Below are 22,642 nucleotides of genomic sequence, written 5' to 3' on the forward strand. Positions count from 1 at the left end.
TGAACTTTAAGGAGTTATACCAGTGATTGTATGGTAGCACTTCATGCCGAATTTTGATGCTGTGGTATATACGTTATCATCTTCCCTTTCCTTTTTTTCAATACCTTACTGCTGTAGATCCTGTATGCATTGATGCATGCAAGAGCAATTAAAAATTCGAATTCACCATAAAAATGAAATTTATATTTTTTAAAGATATAAATTGGCAGTTAGTAATCTAAAAAAGGGGAGTAATAATTTCTTAAGCGTAGTATCACGTATCCCTATATCTACGAATCTATGGATAGTAAACAAAGTTTACGACATGTTGCACTAAAAACTTAAAATTAAAGATAGATTTTTTTACTGCGTTCACGTGTATCCATTAGCGTAATTTGTACAATGACTAGTGCTGCTAATTGATCAGTCATTTAGATCCATTCATGCTGTGCATATCCAGCAATGAAAGAGGTCTAAAATAAATAATTCATAAACATTACAAATTGTAGCGTACATTTCTTCCTATTCATTGTAAGATACTAGGGATCTGAGAAATATGTTCTTTGTTTTCTTTTCGTTTTTTCTTTTTCTATTTTCTTTTTTTTTTAATAAAATTGTATTATCATTACATCGTGTTACTTTTGCATATTGTATACATGCATCCCTTTTGCTGGATTCTAATTTCCACGCCTATTGAATCAGTGTTCCAGCAACAGGGAACTACTGAAAATGAACCAAGGTGTTACATCGTTATATCGTTCGCATGATCGTTTATCTTTATTTCATAATGTTATCTACTGGGTCCATTGCTCTGCCCGCTGCATGATCGAAAACTAATCGATAATGTACATAGCCGAAGGAAATTTATTTTGACTCATTGAACGCAGGTAAGTGAACAAATGCATTATGACCTTCTGCTTTATCGCTTTGTAATTATGCTCGTTCTTAATTGTGATGTTCTTTCTCATACAGGTTTTTTTGCTACATTCCTTTTCTTTATATTAATTTAAACAATTCTTGTTTACTTAATATAGTTTTAAAAAGATTTATTCGATTATAGAATTTTATTAATTATTAACAAATTTATCGTTACTTAAAATCAGAATCGAACAAAATATATTTTCTACGCAATTATGCGTCTTCTTGCGTTAAATAATAGCAAACATTATCAGACTAAAACAATCTTATTTCTGTTGGCCAATGTCACAGATATTAATGCATGTTTCTCGTTTATTTTCAATGTTTTAGGAAATCATGGATTTGTGTAATGGTCACTGTGGATTGATGTGTTACGATTCGGATGAAGAAGAAGATTCCAGTCCAACAAACTCGCCAGTTTCGACACGAAGAATTGTGCCAAGCCCGCCGCTACCTCCTCGACGACCCTCTCCATCCCCCACGCCAAATAATCATTTGAGGAATGGTCGTCTCTTAACTGTTCCAAAAGAGAATGCTCCACCACCGCCTTCATCGACAGCTCAAACGACATTCAATTCTAATACTGACAATCAGCAAAATAATAACAGTAAGCAATAAAAACTAATACCATTTAGAGAAACAGAATTTGTTGCGATGCTAATTATTTCTTTCTATTCTGTCTAACTAAGTTGTTCTATAACATCGATGTTTGTTTTATTTTACCAGTAAACTCCGAAACAGGATACGATATGCTACATCGTGCCTCTTCACCGTCTCCAATGCCACCGATACCTCCTGCGCCGTTTACAGTAGTCAGAAGTCACGTTCGTCGATCACAAGGAAATCACTTGTCCACAACGCAACAGCAACCACCGCCGACTTTACCTGAGAAATCTAGTCGTATCAGTGGCGGATCTTCGGCGATGACCAGCCAAATTGCGTCTAGCAATAATGTGCCACCGGTTCCACCACCATTGTCGGTGCCACGACCCCCAAAAGCAACCAGCAAAGAGCACAACAGACAGGATCACCATTACGAGAACACGATCGTGATACCCGGTACGAGACAACACGTCGTGAGGAACATTAATCTGGAAGCGAATACAGCTCGATTGTCCGCCCTGATGAGAGGTAAGGACAATCCCACCGGTTCTTCTAAGCCAGAATCCGCGGCATACGAGAACGTGAACGTCGAACACATTTCCAAGCTGACGGCTCTCGGATTCGCACAAGACGCCGTGATTAGAGCTCTCGGTATTACTAGGAACAATCTTGAAATGGCTTGTGACATACTACACGAATTTGCCACGAAATCGTCTTGACCAGGTATGCATAAAGTGCAAACCTAAAAAAAAAAGCAGCAACAGATTATCGTGTTATTCACATTTTAATGGACACTACCTCATAATTCTATTGAACGATAGTGTTTTCCTTTGAAAAGAAAAAGAAAAAGAAAAGAGTCAATACACGATAGACTAATAAATTTGATACGGTAGAAAAAAAGTAGTAACCGCATTTCTTCTTTTACAAAGACCAGATTTAGTCACGGTCTCTTCCTTATTTTTTATGTTTCAGGATTAAATACAGAGGAATCGTAACTGGCTCTACTTGCCGCACTTTTAATGTACATTATAAGTAGAAACGTGTAAAACTTGCTGTCGCTGATTACTGGAAAAAATCGTTTTTTCCCCCCCACAAGCTCAGATATCTGGAAATTCGAGCAATACACGCACCGAGAGCCGACAAAGATTTCCTGCCCAGTTAATCGGCAATATCTTCGATCGTTTTTGCACGCACCATAATGTCGAAACAATCTTCGTAGAAGATATTCTGAAATACCAGTGTATTTCTTTTCCTTACACATATTCACATATATACACGATCAATACAAATAGAAGAAGACTGCTTAAAACTGCGAGAAGACGCGACAAATGTTACAAATGTAAGTAAGAGTTTTGAACTTTACAAGAATAGTTCGCGGCCGCTGAGTACAAAGTCTTTCGTTTCCCGCGATCGATGCAAGCGAAAATTGCTACCACATGTTTCCCTACGTAGTTCTCCAATAACTACATTTTTCAATCTAAATACTTAAGACAAGAATTTATATATACATTTTTAAAAAAGAGCATCTGCATGCAATTACACGATTGTACAGTGGCCAAATTTATTAATAAGCTAATTTAAATGATTCTCCCTTTTTTATCCACATATGTATTTGTCGTTGCTTGTTCCTTGAGAAAAGGAATATTCAGATCAAATTTTTACAAAATATTTGAAATAATACCTCATATACATATAATATATAAATCGAGTTTAACTACGCGCAAGTTATATTCGTTCCAATCCGATGCAAAATACCCTTGAATATTTTTCATGTGCTCCATAGAATTGATATTAACTGTATGAAATGTTTCGTCGATCGCATGTAGTGATTAGCGTTATTTATCAAATGTGATACTTATGTTTTAATAATTTTCGACTGCACTGAATAGACCCATCGATGCATGAGAGGTGAAAATTGTTAATCGATATTTAATTATATTTAGAAAGAAAAGTATGAAGAGAAAGAATCGAATACTAGATCAAGCGATTTGCTTTTAAAACTATTTTTAATAGTTTTGATTTGAGTAATCTACGAAAGTTCAAAAATAAATACTCGTAATTGTAAAGCCTCTCCCTATAAGATAATTGAACTTACGGTTAACGATGGTTCTTTGAAATTCTGTGACTTTTCTTTGTCGTATCAAGTCATATCTTAACAATTGTAAAGAAAGACTTAATTCTTTCCGTGTAATAAGTAAATATTGTCGCCATGAACGATGAAGAAAACGAAGTATACTTCAATGTCGTGAACAAATTATATTGGAATCGATCCTACCTCGCGATCATACCAAAGGAATGTCGTTATTCTGTAATCGAATGAAGTACGTTGTTAAATGCCGCCTGTAAAACAGGAACAATTCGTTATATTAGACTGTATATTTTGGAGAAGGCGATTAAAATGTTTAAAAGAATTGGACAAGAATCACAGTATTGTGCTTGCAAAATGCAAGAATGTGAGTAGCGTTGTTTCATAAATAAAATAACGGTCATTTAAATGAATACGATTTGTCCTACGAACTTACACAATGATTATATTTAACAAAAATAGATGTTTATTTACATACATTATTAACAAGTGTAGTAAAATAATCATTCAATTCCATTTGCAAAAAGAATTATTAGCCTCTGTTACAAAATTTCGTAAATTCGATATAGGTACTCGATGAATTCAGCTACTCTATTTTTCTACATTGTATACTATTTTGAGATTGGTATGTATTGTAACGTGTTACAATCATTTTGAAGACCGTTCTCTCGAAAAAAATCAATCGATACTACTACGTCCTTTATCGCGCACTAGCATGTAAGATGAACCGTTTGGTGCAATACCTAGAATAGAAGGTAGATATCTTTCTTGATTGAATTATTCGTTGTAAAAATTATTTTACATATTTCTCCAAATAAAATAACATGTCGTTTATAAGACTGGAAGATGTTTTACCTGATGCTTAAAACACAATTCGGTATATCACGATACCGAAGATAATTCTATCTGCATTTTTTTGTATCTTTCTGCTTCTTCTTTACTAACCGAAGGAATCAGTTCGTGTGCGGCTTTTAAAAAGTCTTCCAATTCTACGACAACATATTTGTCCAATTTAATTTCATTAGAGTTATCGTGATAATTACTTAAAACTCTTCGCGCAGCGTTCAGCCATGCATTTGAACAGATAGAATACAAATCTGCACCAGTTGTGTATTCAGGTAATTGATGTATTAACTTTTCTAATTCTTCGCCATTTTCATGGAATTTGAATTTACGAGTCAGTGCCTTTAACACATTAAATTGTGAATCACGATCGGAATGAATCCCTACATATAATAATTTATCGAATCGACCAGGTCTAAGAAGGGCTGGGTCAATCAGATCCGGCCTGTTTGTGGCTCCTATAATGAATATACTATTGGAACAGTCAAGACCATCCATTTCAGCGAGTAATTGGGATACCACACGATCCATTACACCTCCGCTATCTCCACTTCGTCCACGATTGGGTGCTAACGAGTCCAATTCGTCGAAGAATATTATACAAGGTGCTGCTGCTCTTGCCCGCTCGAACACTACGATATTGCATTTTTTATTTTTCAGATATATGTTTAATACGTATTTTCATTACTTTACCTTGCCTAACATTCTTTTCGCTTTGACCGACATACATATTCAACACTTCAGGACCTTTAATTGATAAGAAGTGAAGCTGATACTCTGTCGCTACAGCTTTAGCGAGAAGCGTCTTTCCGGTTCCTGGTGGTCCATACAAGAGAAGACCAGATTGTCCGAATCCTAAACTGTTCATCAAAGGTAACTGAATTCGCCGCATTATTTCATGTTTCAGCTTCATTAAACCACCTATGTCTTCCCAATAAACTTTTGGTACACGCGGCGCACCTTCGCAATCTGTATATACCGATTGCATGTATTCTGTAAATGAAATTGAACGAATTAAAGCTGATATATTGTAAACAATAATTATTTTTACAGCATTAAAAGTGTACCATAAGCTTTATCAAAATCTTCTTGTAAAAGTGTTAATGGTTTCAAATTACTAGTACTATCTTTGCAGTGAAATTTTACGGCATTAAGTATTAATGTCAATAAGTCTGAATATCGAAAGTCCGAACATATCCCAGAAATTTTTGATAAATTGACCTGATGATCGAGATTTCGTTTCATGAGTAACCACGAAATTAAATTCGTTCTTTCATTCTGATCTAGATGTTCCACGTGAATCGTTTCGATAAAAATTCTGTTTAGTTCAGCCGGTATATCAGACTCATTTGTAGTAGCTATTATAATAATTGGATATTTCAAATGTTTATTATATAATGAATCTATTTCGTTGGAAAAGGTTGATATCACTCTTTCATCCTTTTGACCTTCAGAATTTCTTCCAAATACCTACAAATATTATTTTAGAATATTTGCAAATAAATTAACAAAAATATCTTTAAAGTACCTCTATATTATTTAAGCACAGGATACACGGTACAGATTGTTCAGCACTATGCAGTACAATACGTAATTTAGCCTCTGTCTGTGCTGATGTTAAAGCTTGAACTTCAGCAAAATCTGTATTAAGAAAGTTTAAACCTATTTTTTCAGCCAATATTTGGACTAATTTATGTTTATTTGAACCCTGTGCACCCTTAATAAGAAATATTGGCTTCATTGATAATTGTACATCTGTTTAAGAAATAAAGCATTAAATATTTAATTTATATTACTTAGATGCAATTAGATATTTAAACATTAATCTTTACCATGCTTAATAAATGGCAAAATGCAACGCTCTAATTGTTCCAGAGGTGCTGATAAACTTGATGGATACGAGTTTACATACTTCTCTTTGGTTTGATTGTAAATAAAATGTTTTTGAGGTAGATAACTATGTATATCTGGTTCCTGAATGAGCGTGGTTTCTCCATATAAAATATAAGAAGTATCACTATCTGTAAAATCTCTATTATCATTGATGATAGAATTAACTTTAAAATATATTACAGACATTAAAGGAGTGGTATGCAAATACATTTGGCCTAATATATATTCCTTTATATTAATGCCAAATAAATCATTTTTTCTTAAAAATCTAGGTTCAGAGAAATAATTTTCTAATAAAGTACTTATTAAATTATCTGCGCATTCATATTGATTAGAAATCATAGAAATTTTGGCTTCTCTAGCAAAGTTAATAGTGTCATCTTTTGCTGGCACTGAAAAAAATTGGAAAAATTGATTTTTTATCAAATTCTTCTAATTACTTGTCCATTAAAATATATTTTGTACTTACATAAAAAACATTTATCAATAGTGCATTGCAATGCATTTTCTATATTATATTTCATAGTATTTGATGTAAATATTTCAATTTCATCAGTGTTATTTAAAGGTACAACTAAAACTTTATATTTTTTTATTGATACTGTAGAACATATATAAAACCAAGTTGGTGTAGTAATTCTAACATATTTTATGTTTGCCAATAAGCAAGAATTATAGTCTATATAATAATTCTTTTTATTGTAAAATTGTTCTATTAAATTCTTCAGAATAAATTCAGACAAAATAATCCAGTTATATTTTGTACCAATTAATGTTTTTAATCGAAAAAGCGCGTACTGTACAAATGTATAAAAAAGTATGTAATTATAGTTGTATTTCATTAGTAATTTTGTTAATTCTCGTAAAAAATGTATATAAGAGTATAAAGAGTTCATATTGCATTTGTTTCGGATAAAATTGAAAGTTAGAGCCGCATGCTGAAAAGTAAAAAGAAATCGATTTCTATGCAATGAAATGAGAGTCAAAGTTATTTAATAATAGCATTTGCAACAAGAAGATATAGTAAATTTTATACTATCTCTTATATATAATACATAAGTATGTGTATTTTAAATGATATGTCTTGATAAATAAAAATTTTTAATGAAACTTCCAAATGATTTGAAATGAATTTTCATAATAATCATAAAAAGGAAAAAGATAAGATCACTGGCGTACCAATTTTGGACCAATCTGCCAAGTTACTATAGAAACAGTGACGAAGTGGAAGTTCGAAGATCATGCGAAGTCCCTCTGCAACAGCTGTCCTATTGGTAATTTTCAATAGAGATTTGCGTGAAAACTATATTTAAGCACGATAAATCTCTGGTTGCATCTGTTCTCGATTATTTCGCATAGTAGATCCAATTAAAATTCGTGATTAGTGGGACGGTAACTCTTGCATCATTTGAAGCACAGCATAGCAGAAGACAGTGAAAAACCGTTGTTGGCCGTAGCCGTTAAATGAAAAACTAACCTAACCTAGACTGATAGCGTCCTTATTGGAGTTATCAAGACTAGATTTATTCAAATTTGAAGGTCTGCCGCGATTCGAAGAATATTATGCAAAGTTTTAGTACGTGTGAAAGGTTAAGTGTTTCCTAAAAAGACGTCGCTTACGCTTCGCCCTACTATTTCATAGCTTGAATGACTGTTTGCATTATGTTTAACTGAATACATTTTATGGATTAAGTACTTACGGACTTGAGATCTATTCGATTTCCTACATTCTCACACTTTATAACAATATATAATCACTAATATGTTGCATTGTGACACACTGAATAATGAGTCATTTAAAATTTAACATGTAGTTCTATTGTTCCAATTTTTGAATACAGTTTGAAATACCTTTAATACAGACATTTAAAAAATAATTTATCAACTTTTTATTATTTTAATCTTTTTGTTTTTAGAATATAAGGTGATTTAATTAAGAAATTATAGAATTAAGAATGGATCCTGCTACAGTTATTGCGCTTTGTAAGGAAAATATTCAACCATTGCGTTATGGACGAAATGCTGCACAGCTAGGAACTGCATTAAGGGCACAAGAGGATGCAGATGTTCAACAATTACTCTTACAAGAAAAGCAGTGAGTTCAACAGTTAACAATTCCTTTTATTGAAGTATGATTAAATTATTAGTTTTCAAAGTAAAGTTTTTCTATGATTTATTATGATTATCTCATTATATCCTAAAATAGTAATTTCGTGTTATATTTTTAGGATGTATGAAGATGCAATAAAAAATTATGAAGGAGATGATCCTTTAGAAAGTTGGTATGAATATATACTTTGGGTGGAACAAAGTTACCCAAAAAGTGGACATGAGTCACATATTGGGAAACTTTTGCAACAATGTTTAGCTATATTTGAAAAAGAGACCAAATATCACCAAGATCGTAGATATATACGTCTTTGGATTAATTATGTAAGATATTTAAAACATATTTTGTGTTAAAGAAATGTCTCTCTTGTTATTTTATAAAATAAGCATTTGGTTGCAGATAAGTATGCAAAAAAATCCATTAGAATTGTATCAACTTTTGCATAACAATGGAATTGGGACTATGGTTGCAGATATGTACAGAGCATGGGCTTTTGAATTAGAACAGATAGAAGATTACAAACGTGCCGATGAAGTTTATTTAATGGGTTTATCTGCCTTAGCAGAACCACAGGAGGAATTAGATTATGCGCACAAGTATTAATCACAAAACATACAAATACTAACAAAATTATTAACACAATAACATGCATTTCATCCATTATAGGAACTTTCAACTCGCAGTTGCGCGTAAAACATTAGGACGTACGGATGATCGTAACGAAGTATCATTGCTTGAACAACGTCAGGCTTTTAGTTCTTTAAAAGCAATAAAAGCTGGGAAAAGAATTGGTAGTATACGTACTGGACATCGAGTACGCGAACACTTTCCTGGTACAGTTCCACAAATTTCATCGACGATGCATCATACTCGGCCGAATTCCAGGATACAAGTATATCAGGTATAAAAATATTAAGATATTCAAAATACATTAGTATAGAAATACATCGAGATATTTCTATAGGATGATATGCCAGCTGAAATGAAAAATTCAAGTATATTAGATCATGTACCAGTAGAAGATACAATACATAAAGAAAATACGATTAAACCTGGTCCATGGAATGGTGGAGGTAGACGATATCCATTAATGACATCTAGTACAAAGTTAGCTTTCAAAGGTGCAATTTTATTTACAACAAAATAATATTACTAATGTGTAAGATCGCTTTTTTAATGCATTGTATTGTTATTTAAATCTTAGTTCACGAGGATCAGCCAGATGATTTTGATGTAAACAATCTAAGATTATTTCCAAACCATACATATTTTTTTGATGGTAGCAAATACCCAGAGCATTTAACTGTGCCTGTATTTGTGCCAGATCCTCCAAATCCAAATATTATATTAAGGCCACATTATCCCAAAGAATTAGTTTATGCTAATAATATGGATCAAAGTATGGAGGAAGTAAGAGCCCAATTGTATTTACAAAGGTAATTTATTTTTGTTAATAACTATTTAGATGATAAAATTATTTTGAGTAATTGTGATCAATATTTTATAGAGCACAAACTTTAGATAAAAAGCATGATGTATCAGATATAAGAGAGACTAATCATCAAGTTCAGCATAAAAGTTTTGAATCTGAACATCAGAGACACAATGTATCTTTACAAGAATTGCAAAGACAGAGGCAAGAATTTGAACAACAAGAGTTAACAGAGAGACAAAGGAAAGTAGAACAGCAACTTAGGGAAGCCGAACAACTTGAGTTGGATAGACAGAGACTTCAAGCTGAACAACAGGAACTCCAAAGACAGCAATATGAAGCTGAAAATCAAGCATTAGAGACTCAAAGGCGTAAGGCAGAACAACGTGAATTAGAACGATTAGAAGCAGAAAGAATCGAAGCCGAAAGGATCGAAGCAGAAAGACTCGAAGCGCAGAGAATGGAAGCAGAATTGAATTCGCAACGAAAATTACAATCTAGTTTTATGCATCAACATCATACATCATCATTAAACACTGAGCCTGAAGAACATTTACTCGGACAAAGCCTTACGGTTAATACGAAAGAAGCAATGTCAGTCGTACAAGACATGTGGCGCTCTCCGGATACAGTACCTACAACGCCTAATTTTCGTACCCCTATGACACCTAGAATTTCAGATGCCAAGACCAAATTATCTTTTGATATACATATGGATAGTTCAATGACGCAGCATGCGATGTCAAATAGCAAACATCATTCGGGATATAACATACAACCTTATAATGATCAAGAGAATCACCAGAATTATTCTGCTCATCAAAGTTATTCTAATCAAGAACATCAAAACACTTATAGTAACCCCGGATTACATAATACATACCAATATCAAATGCAGGTATAATATAAGTTATATATAAAGAAAGATTTTTATATGTAGGAAACTATTATATTAATTCTTAAAATAATTAATTACAGCAACAAGTACATGAGCAACAAGTACAACAACCTCATTCCCGACTGCATCATTCACAGCATCATCAACAATTAATTCAAGCACATCAACAGGCTCACGTGATTTCTCATCATCATACTCTTCCCCATGTCTCGCACTTGCAGTCTCATAGTCAGATTCAACATCATCAATCTCATCCTCAGCAACATCAACCATCACATAATCAACATCTTCACCATCAGCCACACCAAGCACATCAGCACATACAACATATTCAACAAGTTTATGGCACCATAATGCCCAATGACATTGCTTATCAGCAGTATCCTTCACAGCTAGAATCTACCTTAATACAACAAAATGTAGAGCCTCAAAAGCAGCTTCATTATCCCCCATATAACGAATTAGACATTGAAACTAGCAAACCATACAGGATGCCACCCGAATTACCGTATATAAAGTCTCCAGGAATGAATCGTAGAGATATTAAATATCTTGAAAGTGCCGAAGATAAAGAAAATGCTATCGTCGTTGATTATAATGGACCACTAGAAGAAAATATGACGCCAAAAGTACCAGATGAAAATAACTTATATATTGATGAAAGTCTTGGTATTAGTCCATTGACGGGAAATAATGATACTTGTTATACAGAAGCATTTAATACACAATTAACAAGTTCTACACCTATGACTAATCAATTTAGGCACTCTTACAAAGTAGCAGAAGGAACTTCACAATACCCAAATCAGTGTGCTGCACCTCTACCGTATGCGACTTTTTAATTACATAATTAATTAGTACAACAACATTCCAATTTATATTTATTTCATATCTCATTTACAGCTCTTCAGAGGCACCAAACGGAGAAACTGAAGACAAGTTGAGTGTCATACTAGAATCTACTAGAGAATATATTTCGAGCAGTTCTGGCAGCAGTACCCATACAAGAAATACTGTATTGGGCTTTACATTAACAAAAGAAGATCTGGTTCCTATAAAAGAACAAAGTATTACTAGAGGTATTTTAATCAAATATATTAACATTTTTTTATTTATTATAACATTCTTTGTATATGAAGGAAGATTTTTTATCTAACAAGGTGGAGAAGATGAAATAAAAGATGTTACTCTTTCTGCAAACCAACCTTACGAACAAAAATTACAAACCCAAATTCAAGCTGTGCACGCTCAAAGTCCACGTACGGTACAACGTAACGTGGATCAAATTACTTCTGAAATTAAGAAGAATTGTGATCTACGAAAATCAATTAATTTTAAACTTAACGAAATAGAACAAAAAGAAAAAGTCGATACAATGGAATGTGAAGAGCACCACGAACCAATGGAAGAAGCTGAGGAAGAAACTTTCCAATTACCTTCGGGAAATATAAATCCTTTCGATAGAAATTTGATAACTGGTCTTTTAAAAAAAATAAAATTTCCTCAGCCATATCATGCAGAGGGATATGTGAGATTAAATATTAACTTAAATAAGCTTGTGCCTTCTACTATGATTACGCTTGGTCAGTGTATTTCAATGTAAAAACATCATATGGAAACATTTTCTCGTTTTTTCGATACTTATTACCTTTACTTGTTTCACGTATTTAGGTACTGAAGCGTACGATTTGGGAAAGTGCCTTGGAAAGGGAACGTACGGTACAGTATTCAAAGCAGTGAATTTGCAAACAGGTCAAATAGTTGCCCTGAAAACTCAAAAACCTGCTTGGGTTTGGGAGTTTTATATCACTAGAGAAATAAAAAATCGTCTTACTAACCCACATATGGTAAAATATTTATTTATAGTATTCATAAATAACGACTTTAATAAATAATAAATAATAATTCTTTTTCTAGTTACGTGGATTTATGGATGTCTCGATGGCATACGTCGCGAATAATAGTAGTGTATTAGTTTCAGAATATTCCAGATTTGGAACATTATTAGCAGTAACTAATCAAATAAAAATTACCACGGGAAAACCATTGTTAGAACATTTGGCTATATTTTTCACAATTGAAATATTGCAAATTGTGGAATATTTACACAAATGTCAAATAATCCACGGAGACATTAAACCAGACAATTTTCTTTTAATGCGTTTGTATGTATATTTACATGATATATTTGTATTTTATGAAACAAATCTATCGTATTACATTTATAAATGTAATTTTAGACCGACGGAAGATGTAAGGCCGACGATACAGTTAATAGATTTTGGATGTAGTATAGATATGAGTCTTTTACCAGAAAAAACGACATTTACTCAGGTCATAAAAACGGAAGATTTTACGTGTATCGAAATGCAAACTGGAAAACCATGGACGTATCAGACTGATCTGTATTGTTTAGCAGCGACAAGCCATTGTTTACTATTTGGTAATTATATGAGAGTTTCGAATATTGGTGGTCGTTGGTTTATCACATCGAAAATACCAAGGTATTTATATTTAAACAAAAGTACTTTTTAGTTATAAAGTTGTAAAGGGTATGATACATTAAAGATTTACTTAAAAATACAGGTATGCTAAAAAAGCTGCTTGGGAGCAATTCTTTACAGAATTATTAAATATTGAATCGTGCGATAAAATGCCGGATTTATCAAAATTGCGCAACATGATGGAGGAAACATTAGCACAGATGACAGATGCCCAACAGAAATTTAGAAATTTTGTCAATATCTTAAACAAACGATAACAGTTACTGAATATACTGTATCAAATGTTGTGTCCCAATGTGTGCACATATTTAGAAAAGAACCAACATTTATTAAGAAAAATTAATGTTACTATGCTATTTATTATCAAAGTTAATAATATGGTGATATATGTAATACACAGTTAATAATACATGAAATGCACTTTATGGCCTGCTTCGTGGAGGCTTTAATGAACTGTATTGCTTGCACATAATCAATTATATTAAAAGTACGAAATATTTCATTCGATGAAAGAGAAAAAGAACTTTCCAATCTGATATTACAGACATTTTATGCTCCATAAGTTATAAAAATGTCTTTCAAGATACCTCGTGACATAGTACCTGGATGTTAGCATCTGTCACGTAAGTTATGTAAAGGCAGATTTGTATAATAAAGTTGAGTAAAAGTAAAACTTTGAGAAAAACGAATATGTAAAAAAAAAAAAAATAAATATTTATAATACAATGCGCGTGAGATAAATGCGGATGGTTTACTCTACGTTTTGTAATTACTAATGTCTTATAATTACGAGCAGAAAAAAAATTGTGTACTAACATATTACCAAGTACACGATACAAGCTTGCATACTATATCTAGATAATATGTATGTATAATATGACCTATATGAGATAAAATAAACTTTTGTTCTACAGATATCAAATTTAAAATTTGAAATTTTCTTACACGCACGTACATGTATTTTAATGTAATAATATCAAAAATCAAATTGCTCTCATATACTCTGTAACAAAACAAAAACGTAATAAAAGCAAAAACATTTATGCTTCAACAATTGTTCTTGATATTTTGTTTTATTTTAGATACTCTTCTTGATAACAAAATATGCAAGCTCATAGTATGCAAAGATTTAACACAATATATAACCAACTCTAGACAAATGTTATATTGATGTATGATTTTTTAGTTTGTTTTATATTTTTCAGTTTAAATGTGCAGGCTTATTTGCCAATATCCACTAAACAGGCCTTTATGTAGTATATTTTATAAAATAGAATTTATTGTATCTCTAACACGCATATGATAGAAATGTCAAAATTTGTGTTCAAACGATTTGATTTTAGATTTTATAAAATGCACAAGAACACTAGGTTGTCTAATATTTAAAGGATGATATAAATTACATGTATAGCATTATAAAACATATTGATAATAATAGACAACCTATTGCTCTCTTTAAAAGATTTCTGAGAATATGCCTTATCTTATTTTAACGGTGCAACGTAAAAATATTTATATTCGTATAAGATATATATATATATACAATTACTCAATACATCCATTATAAAAAAGAGGGACAAAATGACGAGTGGTACACATCGATGGAATTAGGTTTAATTATACAAATAAATTTAAAAAGAGTATTATCTTAGCAGTAGGTTATATTTACTACCGTTAGTTTACTTATTTTTATAAAGTTTAAAAAATATATATTTCTCTCTTCTAAGATTTCTAATCATATTTAAAAGCTTTTGTTCCATAGACTTCTTTGTGTATTATTGTTAAATATATCTTATTACATGAAATTAAAAGCAATTGAATCATTGCAGGCAAGTTTTACATTATATATAAATTTGTAAGATCTCGTAAAATTTTTCTATACTTTGTTATGTTATACTGGTCATTCACAATAATAGATAGATGCATACCGCGAAATCTTGTATTAAAAAAAGTTAGATTCTTCTAAATATAATTATTTACAAATATTAATCATATTTTAAAAATTGTTATATGGTAATTGTGAATTTTGTAAATCAAATCTAAAACTGTCACGAACTATAAGGAATCAATATGTGACAAATCTTTGTTTAAAAGCTCATAATTGCAAGAGGACATTGCACAAGTGCATAATTTTCATATTAATATAGCTATATATGTAACATAATTTAATCCTCTCTTCCTTTCAAGTTTTACCATAAAATTTTCGATTTAATAAATACAACAGCAAATTTACATTAATTTTTGCTTTACCAAACATATCCATAATTGGTGCACCTTCAAACTGTAACGCAAGTAATTTTTGTATGTCGATGTCAATCTTTTCCATTTCTACTCCCATAAATTTACAACGCACGCTGAAAAGACCACTATGTTCTGTTGGACTTATTTCAAAAATTACATTTTTAAACTGCGATTGTGGAAGTCCATCAACTTCTAACAGTACTCCTTTTTCTTGTAGTTTGGCCGCGGAATATTTCAGTGTCATCTTAGATCTTAATTTAATGTGATTATTTTTTTGACTAGCTTTAAGTGCTTGCAAAGATCTGTAAACAATTCGTATCCATTACAAGTATGAAATGTAAGGAAAAATTATATACATACCCTTTGCCCGTGTGTAGATTCTCCAAACATCGTTGTATATATTCATTATAGTACTCTACTTGTTCTTGGTAATATTTGCGTTTTTCTTCCAGTCTTTGTTTAGTTGTTCGTAAAGTCTGTAATTCTTTATTCCGAATAGTTCGATATTTTCCTTTATTACAAAGATCTTTGGCCACTGCAGTTATAATATTTTGATACCCATCGTCTCGACTTACCCATCCGTCAAGTTCGAGTTTATTAAGATACGCCCGTAACTGAAGCTTACAATCATTCAAGGATGAACTGTAAATAAATTTTTATTTTTTTTTTTGTTTAATAATTAATAATTTGTTTCATTACTATACCTCTTATGAATAGTAGTTAAAGTAGGCGATAAGCTGGAGTATTTTGCGTTGTGTAGATTTTTTTGCACAGGAGAACATGCAGGAATTTCTAGAGCTTTAACTAATGTTTGACCTTTTAAGAACTGCAGTACAGAAACCAATAATTCTTTCGTTTTTATGAAGAGCTTGTTCAAATTAGCGTCTTCGTCTTCTGGTACTTGAAATTTATTCGTGAGTACCAGACATACTTCCATTTTCCCAAGGCGTATTAAATTCGTTTCACAAGCAACATCAGCTAATAAATAATTGTAATATAACATATTAGGCTCAATTAAATAAAATGAATGATAATAAATTATTTCTTACAGATTCCAAGTAAAGATGCAACAGTTGGTGCAGGACCTAAATCATCCAATAAATCATGTAAGGAATCCATTGGATCTGATGCTATCTGATCTTGATATTCTAACATAAGACAATGAGTGTCACAAATTTCCTGTAAGTAATATAATTAGAAAGATTAATAATGAGATATTTCTGATTTTTGCGTGATTATTACAGTTCGTTTACTTGTAAAGAAATATAAATCTCAGGTTTGTGAATGAGCGTGGCTTCCGTATATTCGTGTATAAAAAAATGTTCTTCTAGATCTTCAATTTGACAACAATAACGGAAGAATTTTTTAAACTTTTCATGGCATTCAATTATAAATGGATTCAAACAAACTAGATGTGTGGCCTCTTCACCAAACTAAAACAAAAATTTATGTAAAATGTGTGTCTTTTGTTTAGTTCTAAAGATTATGATTATTAAAATGAATGTAATTACCCCTTTCTTAGAAGCAGCAAATTGTAATATTTTTGCAATACTTGCTAAATTTCTTCGTTGATCATTTGATAATGATCTATCAATTGGTAATGTAATTAGATCGAAAGCATCTGGAGCTACAATAGCTGCATTTATAAAATGATAGTAAATCAAATTCCCCACTACTTTCAAAATATCTTTTTCTGGAGCATTTGGGAATTTTTCAGTTAAGGAGTCGTTTAAAATTTTAGCCATATATAACATTCCATATGGTATTAAATCTCGTGATTCAGTTATTTTAGTCAAAAATTCTAAAACAGTACTTTGCAATAATTCTATTCCTTTATTTAATCTAATTCGTACTTGCTCATAATCTAAAGCTTGTTGTTGTGTTACCGCATAAGGCAAATTCCTGTTGAAAAAATGATTATAAAACACCATTGACTTACATATTTGCTTTAAACTTACAATGTTTCTCCTGTTTCCATTTCTAACTGATTTCGCCAGCACTTATAAATATCAACGGGATTCGTTTCTATATTTAATGTACGATCGGTTAAAATTTTTTCAATAATTGGTCCAACAATTAGCCTCAAAGCTCTTTGGCCATTTAATTGCCGTGCATAATTTACTGCCATTTTCAAGACAAGAGGGCTTCCGGTAACGACTTCAGATGGTTTTTGAAATTTACATCTATATATAAAATTATAATTATTAGTTATTTTACATTTGACTTTATCATATTTTTATGTAATGGTCACTATACCTGATTTCTTCTTGTAATGCACTCCCAAATAATTTTAATAACAAATATTCTTCTCTGATATTTGATCCAAAGTTAAACAATGTCAAAATTACATTTTGAAGAAACTTATTTGTTTTACTTTGAGGTAAGAGGAATAAAAGTTTTGATAAGTATCTTGGATTAGTTTGCAGTGCATAAAACAAATGTTGATATCCTTCCAACATTTTTCGACCTTCTTTAGTTAATGATTTTAAGCCTTTGTGTGAAACAACACCATCTGATAAAGAGTTTCTTTGATCTCTGTTGGAATGCTTTTGCTTTGCAAGATTTTCTAAGCTCTTCCCATGGGCTATAACATCCTAAAATTTATAGTCTTGTAGATATATTTTTAATCAAGTCTAAATTCAATATATTTTTTTTATTTCAAACATTACTTGTAGTGTAATTCTATTTTGTATAAGTAAACCAATTTTTATATCCATACTATCCAATTGTTGGGATAAAACCTGGTTGTGTCGTATATTTTGCACAACTTCGAGTTTTAAATTCTGCAACAGTAAATTTACTATAGAATATAAATAATTGAACTATTGTTATAATGTTAAACACTTATACTTGTAACTGTAAGTCTTTGTCGTAATCCTCTGCATTAAAATTTAAAATCGCAGAAAAATGACGAACTACAGGAAATGGTGGTTTTTCCTTATATAACAGTGAACGGAAAGCATGTCTTTCGGCACGACTCCGCCACAAGGCTTGTATTTTTATAATTTTTTCTTCCTAAAAAATATGATATATTAAATAAACTAATACAACTCTTAATGCATCATATATAAAGTTGTAACAAAAAAGAAATAGATCATTTACATGTTTTCTATAATAATCCAATATGTTTGCATATTTAGTTTCCACTTTCAAAGACGTATTTTGAAATACTTTTTCATTATATCTTTTTTTATCTTCTAGTAATTTCATATATTGTTTACGCTGTACTACTCTTCTCCACCAAGCTTGGATTCGAATAATTTTATCTACATTATTATAAAAATATATAAACCTATTAGAAAGTTTTTTTCTCAATAAATATCCACGGGCATAAGCTTGGAACCAGATTATCTGATTATTTATTCTACACTTTTCGTATTCTCTTGCAGTAATATTTTTTATTAATTCCTGAAAATAACGAACAGATATACCTTTTAACATTTTTTTGGTTTAAATGGCTTAAATCTTTTAGTTGTATAATACTTTTATGTCTTCCATATCAATATAAAATGTTTCCGTCATATTTTTTGGACAATCCCAAGTATAACTGTAGTTTTTTAAATTTAAATAGGATTCATTATTTTCATGAGTAACATAACGAACAAGTTCACAATTGTACTTTTCACTCTGAAATATGGAGGAAAATTATTAAATTACATTCTGCATTTAAATATATAGTTCACTATACAATTATACCTTCATGTTTTTTGAATTGTATAAGGTTTTATAACAGTTTGCTTTATATTCCTCTGGTATTTTAATACCAAATTGTTGGAGGCATTGAAGTGTAAATAACTCATCATTTCGCTCTAATCCATTATTAATGTTTGATAAAAATTTACAGACTGCAAAAAAGACGAAACATATTATTAAAGCACTATAAGCATAATAATAAATAAATAAAATATGCATGCATTGTACCATTTTTCACGTTCGAAGATTCTGTATTAACAACTTTTGTTACATTTTCTACATCTTCTAGCCACAATTCAGAACCATCAATATGTTTTTCTTCGAGGCATCTTTTAAATAATTTCAAATAAAGAGATACATCTTCTGATGAAACAGGGGTTTGTAATTTTAAAATAGAATTTTTTAAAGCAGCTATAATACCATTTCGGTCGTTTTCTACGACAGCAGAGTTTAATTGACGTAGAACTTGTATTACTGTAAAGACATTAAAAAATTAAAAATATTGTATAATTTACATAGATGTACATAATTTATACAAAATATACCCTCATCATCAGTTTGGCACTGCTGATTGACAGCATCAATGCAGTCTTGAATATCGATATATGTTAATAAAGGACATTCTTCATTAGTTGCCTGCTTTTTACATCGAACTGCTACTAATGCTCTATAATACTTTACTTTATTCCCTTGATCTAATTCCTAAGATATGATATCTATATATATATATGTATATGTACACAAAAATAACTACTCATTACAGTTATAATTATAAAAATGTAAACTCACAGAAACATGGCAATCTGGGTTTGTCAATGCTTGATAAACTAAATCTGGATTTCCCGTGTCTACAGCTTTACTAATTTCTGCAATCGTTGATAAAACACGCGTACTGGCTACAATATCGCTATATGAAAGGTCGTTCTATTAAGGATATTATTTTTATTAATACAAATTTTTTACATTATTTTATATCTTACATATTCTATTTTTACCTGAGATTCGATACGATCAATTTTCATCTCTTCATAATATAACGGTAATGCAAAATCATCAATTTTTTCTCTCAATCCTAAATCAGGTTTTTTTAGAAGTTTATAGAAATCATCTCGTACATCATTTTGTAACATTAGATTTAAAAGCCTTACACAATCCTCACCTGCGTTAAGAAAAATATTTGGAATAGCAATTACATTTAATAAGATAATCTTTGTTATGCAATACTAACGTTTCTGAGATTTAAGTGCGGTTTCATTTGCTTTATTAATTTCCTTCTGAAATAGTTGCTTCCAATGATGATAATTGCTTTCTGAATATATATTGTTCCATTCAGAGCTTTCTAATAATTGCATTAGTTGTTCTTTATACAATTGCGCGTTCTCATGAATGATATTCTGAAAAAAATAAAATAATACTGATAATAGAAGAATTATAAACGAATATATTAATAAAAATGTCAAGATAAAACATACTTTTAAACACAATGTAGACGTCTTTAATATATCCATAAAATCATTATTTTTACAACGAATAGACTGAATTATATTTTTCATAGTACACTGAACTAAAAAAGATGTGCATAGTTAGAAAGAGAAACATAATTCAAAAAATAATAATTAGAAAATAATGATTCTCATTATAACTTACCATTAACACAATTAATATGACCTTGAATTTCTGCTTGAGTTAATAATTCATCATATACATCTGGCACATAGGTATCATTAAGAGACTGTTAAAATTACATTATTAATACTTATTAGAAATATAACTAAAGAAATTTTGATTAGGAGAATCATTACTTACTCTATTAAGCATAGCTTGTGCTTTAGATTCCTTTGCTTCAAACAAAGCATCAGTGTATTCCTTACAGTAGCAAGGCATAATATTGTTCAACTGCACTACTTTATTTTGAAGAGCAGTTAATATTTTTTCGTTATCCTTAAAATGAAATATTCATTCATTAATTATTCAAATTATTATTTAAAGTACTTTATAAATAAAAGAGACATCCATACTTTTTCTGTAATAGATTGATTGACTGCAATTACTGCAGCATGAAGTGTTGCTGCATCAATCTCCATACTGTTTGTTAACAAGCCGCCAATTTTTTGGAACGAAGGCATTTGAATTCCATATTTCTTTAATTCCTTACTAACAGCATTTATTTCTTCCTCTAGAAAAAATGAAATAGTAACAAAATAACATGATCAATTCCATGCATTTTTTCACAGTATAGTAGAATCACACGAGTACCAGTAAAATTCACTTTCCCATATAAGTCTTGAATTTGTGGAGCTTTGCCCAGTTTAAACAAATGAGTACTCAGAGCATGAATACAATATATTGCACGAGGCATATTTTTTTTATCGTAGATATCTGTTGTTTCTGGCTGAAAAGTCTATTAAAAAATTATTCTTATTATTTTAATTAAATATAATTATAAACAATAATTTAATCTTATGTAAAAAAACAACTACTAGTGGTAACTGCATGGATTTTAAACACTTTAAAAAGTGGTTAATATTATCTGTATGTTTAAATTGTAAACCAACTGCCGCATAGCGCTTTTGTTCAGAGTCATATATTTTATGAACAGGCAAGGATTCAGGTGCCATAAAATGGGCAAGTTTTGCTAAATACACTCCATTTCTTAAATTCTCTTCTAACTCGGTTGTTGGTGGTAAAGTTTCTCTAAGACATGATTCCATCCACCTATTTATATTATTTAAAATATTTAGTCATTTTTAAGTAAGCAGGATAATAACAATTTATTAAAAACTTGGCAAAATATTTACTTCTTGGCTTCCTCTAAATGACAGAGGTATTCATAAGCAACTGTTTTATGACGTTGTTCATCCATTTCATCTGCTGATTTACGGATATCCGTCCCTGCAAAACTTTATCTTCTAAATAAAGAATTAAAATCTAAATATGTATTCCATAACAATATTACTACAACATTCAATTTCATACTGCAACTTTCGATTTGACATTAACATGATATAGGATACAAAGAGAAAATTAAATGTCCACACTGATCATTAATTTTACCTCTTTCTTGATTATTTAATTTATCGTTGATATCACTCATATCAAAAGATAAGAAAATGCAATTAACACACAAAAAGTGAAAATGACACACAATAATTGAAGAGTACGTTAAATTCTACAAATTCAAACTTATTCAAAACTACAAGAATGGTGCAACACTGACAAATCGTACCAACTGTAGCGTTGTATAATCTCTAATACACCGTCCAATACTATTGGACAATCTTGTATGAGAAAGGACTATTGACTACTAACTTCGTACGTCTCATAATTCAATTCGATTCGATTCGATTCGATTCGATTCGATTCGATTTAAGTGAACAGACGTAAAACATAAATAATAAATGATTGTTCTTAATTTATTAAACATCAAATACAATAACTAAAT

General features: G+C 30.8%; 4 protein-coding genes across 11 annotated transcripts in view; 2 read left to right on the forward strand and 2 right to left on the reverse strand.

Annotated features, from left to right (window-relative positions):
• Cbl (E3 ubiquitin-protein ligase CBL) overlaps nt 1–4,423 on the forward strand; it is a 16,721-nt gene extending 12,298 nt beyond the window's left edge. Inside the window, exons 6-8 of one of the 2 annotated variants that reach the window (XM_072004795.1) lie at nt 1,228–1,504; nt 1,624–2,223; nt 2,473–4,423. In XM_072004795.1, the coding sequence (XP_071860896.1) occupies nt 1,228–1,504; nt 1,624–2,219 (873 nt within the window). In that variant the 3' untranslated portion in view covers nt 2,220–2,223; nt 2,473–4,423. The remainder of the gene's footprint in view (nt 1–1,227; nt 1,505–1,623; nt 2,224–2,472) is intronic. The other variant, XM_072004797.1, reaches the window with a different exon arrangement.
• Pex6 (peroxisomal biogenesis factor 6) lies at nt 4,005–7,623 on the reverse strand. Of its 2 annotated transcripts, none has more exons than XM_072004793.1 (8): nt 7,489–7,623; nt 6,792–7,246; nt 6,262–6,714; nt 5,958–6,184; nt 5,497–5,899; nt 5,123–5,422; nt 4,442–5,061; nt 4,005–4,329 (listed from the first exon to the last, which is right to left on the reverse strand). In XM_072004793.1, exons 1-7 carry the CDS (start codon nt 7,563–7,565, stop codon nt 4,469–4,471), a joined length of 2,508 nt encoding a protein of 835 aa, XP_071860894.1. In that variant the 5' UTR covers nt 7,566–7,623; the 3' UTR covers nt 4,005–4,329; nt 4,442–4,468. The 2 variants fall into 2 exon arrangements, with proteins under 2 accessions (XP_071860894.1, XP_071860895.1); XM_072004794.1 differs by having other exon boundaries at nt 6,792–7,260; nt 7,502–7,592.
• On the forward strand, nt 7,502–14,320 carry LOC139987950 (uncharacterized). Of its 4 annotated transcripts, none has more exons than XM_072004786.1 (15): nt 7,502–7,596; nt 8,239–8,417; nt 8,551–8,755; nt 8,832–9,028; nt 9,099–9,333; nt 9,397–9,553; nt 9,637–9,868; nt 9,940–10,762; nt 10,843–11,588; nt 11,666–11,841; nt 11,923–12,345; nt 12,434–12,609; nt 12,680–12,927; nt 13,003–13,266; nt 13,349–14,320. In XM_072004786.1, the coding sequence occupies exons 2-15, from the start codon at nt 8,278–8,280 to the stop codon at nt 13,521–13,523; spliced, it is 4,197 nt and encodes a 1,398-aa protein (XP_071860887.1). In that variant the 5' UTR covers nt 7,502–7,596; nt 8,239–8,277; the 3' UTR covers nt 13,524–14,320. The 4 variants fall into 4 exon arrangements, with proteins under 4 accessions (XP_071860887.1, XP_071860884.1, XP_071860885.1 ...); XM_072004783.1 differs by lacking the exon at nt 7,502–7,596 and adding an exon at nt 7,757–7,898; XM_072004784.1 differs by lacking the exon at nt 7,502–7,596 and adding an exon at nt 7,772–7,911.
• LOC139987949 (ras GTPase-activating-like protein IQGAP1) lies at nt 13,592–22,441 on the reverse strand. Of its 3 annotated transcripts, none has more exons than XM_072004779.1 (26): nt 22,255–22,441; nt 21,999–22,092; nt 21,681–21,915; nt 21,457–21,601; nt 21,219–21,376; nt 21,007–21,141; nt 20,848–20,932; nt 20,673–20,764; nt 20,429–20,594; nt 20,196–20,359; nt 19,990–20,124; nt 19,746–19,902; nt 19,429–19,674; nt 19,204–19,352; nt 18,991–19,134; nt 18,610–18,915; nt 18,358–18,522; nt 18,177–18,290; nt 17,764–18,101; nt 17,466–17,690; nt 17,019–17,409; nt 16,761–16,940; nt 16,557–16,686; nt 16,212–16,485; nt 15,868–16,149; nt 13,592–15,809 (listed from the first exon to the last, which is right to left on the reverse strand). In XM_072004779.1, exons 1-26 carry the CDS (start codon nt 22,292–22,294, stop codon nt 15,449–15,451), a joined length of 4,911 nt encoding a protein of 1,636 aa, XP_071860880.1. In that variant the 5' UTR covers nt 22,295–22,441; the 3' UTR covers nt 13,592–15,448. The 3 variants fall into 3 exon arrangements, with proteins under 3 accessions (XP_071860880.1, XP_071860881.1, XP_071860883.1); XM_072004780.1 differs by having other exon boundaries at nt 21,999–22,100; nt 22,255–22,438; XM_072004782.1 differs by lacking the exons at nt 21,219–21,376; nt 21,457–21,601; nt 21,681–21,915; nt 21,999–22,092; nt 22,255–22,441 and having other exon boundaries at nt 20,848–20,907; nt 21,007–21,023.
• Between the last annotated feature and the right edge of the window lie 201 nt (nt 22,442–22,642).

Source organism: Bombus fervidus, chromosome 6 (assembly GCF_041682495.2).
Source record: "Bombus fervidus isolate BK054 chromosome 6, iyBomFerv1, whole genome shotgun sequence".
NCBI lineage: Eukaryota > Metazoa > Arthropoda > Insecta > Hymenoptera > Apidae > Bombus > Bombus fervidus.

What these genes read in the sequence shown, in the direction of transcription:
- LOC139987949 (XM_072004779.1), bottom strand. Translation starts at nt 22,294, where the DNA reads ATGAGTGATATCAACGATAAATTAAATAATCAAGAAAGAG. An exon ending in TCATATTAATTGTGTTAATG is followed by an intron (nt 20,765 to 20,847) that starts GTAAGTTATAAT and finishes CATCTTTTTTAG; the next exon opens with TTCAGTGTACTATGAAAAAT. An exon ending in GCATTACAAGAAGAAATCAG is followed by an intron (nt 17,691 to 17,763) that starts GTATAGTGACCA and finishes TTTTATATATAG; the next exon opens with ATGTAAATTTCAAAAACCAT.
- Pex6 (XM_072004793.1), bottom strand. Translation starts at nt 7,565, where the DNA reads ATGATCTTCGAACTTCCACTTCGTCACTGTTTCTATAGTAACTTGGCA. An exon ending in AGATTTTGATAAAGCTTATG is followed by an intron (nt 5,423 to 5,496) that starts GTACACTTTTAA and finishes TTTCATTTACAG; the next exon opens with AATACATGCAATCGGTATAT. An exon ending in CGAAAAGAATGTTAGGCAAG is followed by an intron (nt 5,062 to 5,122) that starts GTAAAGTAATGA and finishes GCAATATCGTAG; the next exon opens with TGTTCGAGCGGGCAAGAGCA.
- LOC139987950 (XM_072004786.1), top strand. Translation starts at nt 8,278, where the DNA reads ATGGATCCTGCTACAGTTATTGCGCTTTGTAAGGAAAATATTCAACCA. An exon ending in CAGTGTGCTGCACCTCTACC is followed by an intron (nt 11,589 to 11,665) that starts GTATGCGACTTT and finishes TCTCATTTACAG; the next exon opens with CTCTTCAGAGGCACCAAACG. An exon ending in ATCACATCGAAAATACCAAG is followed by an intron (nt 13,267 to 13,348) that starts GTATTTATATTT and finishes TTAAAAATACAG; the next exon opens with GTATGCTAAAAAAGCTGCTT.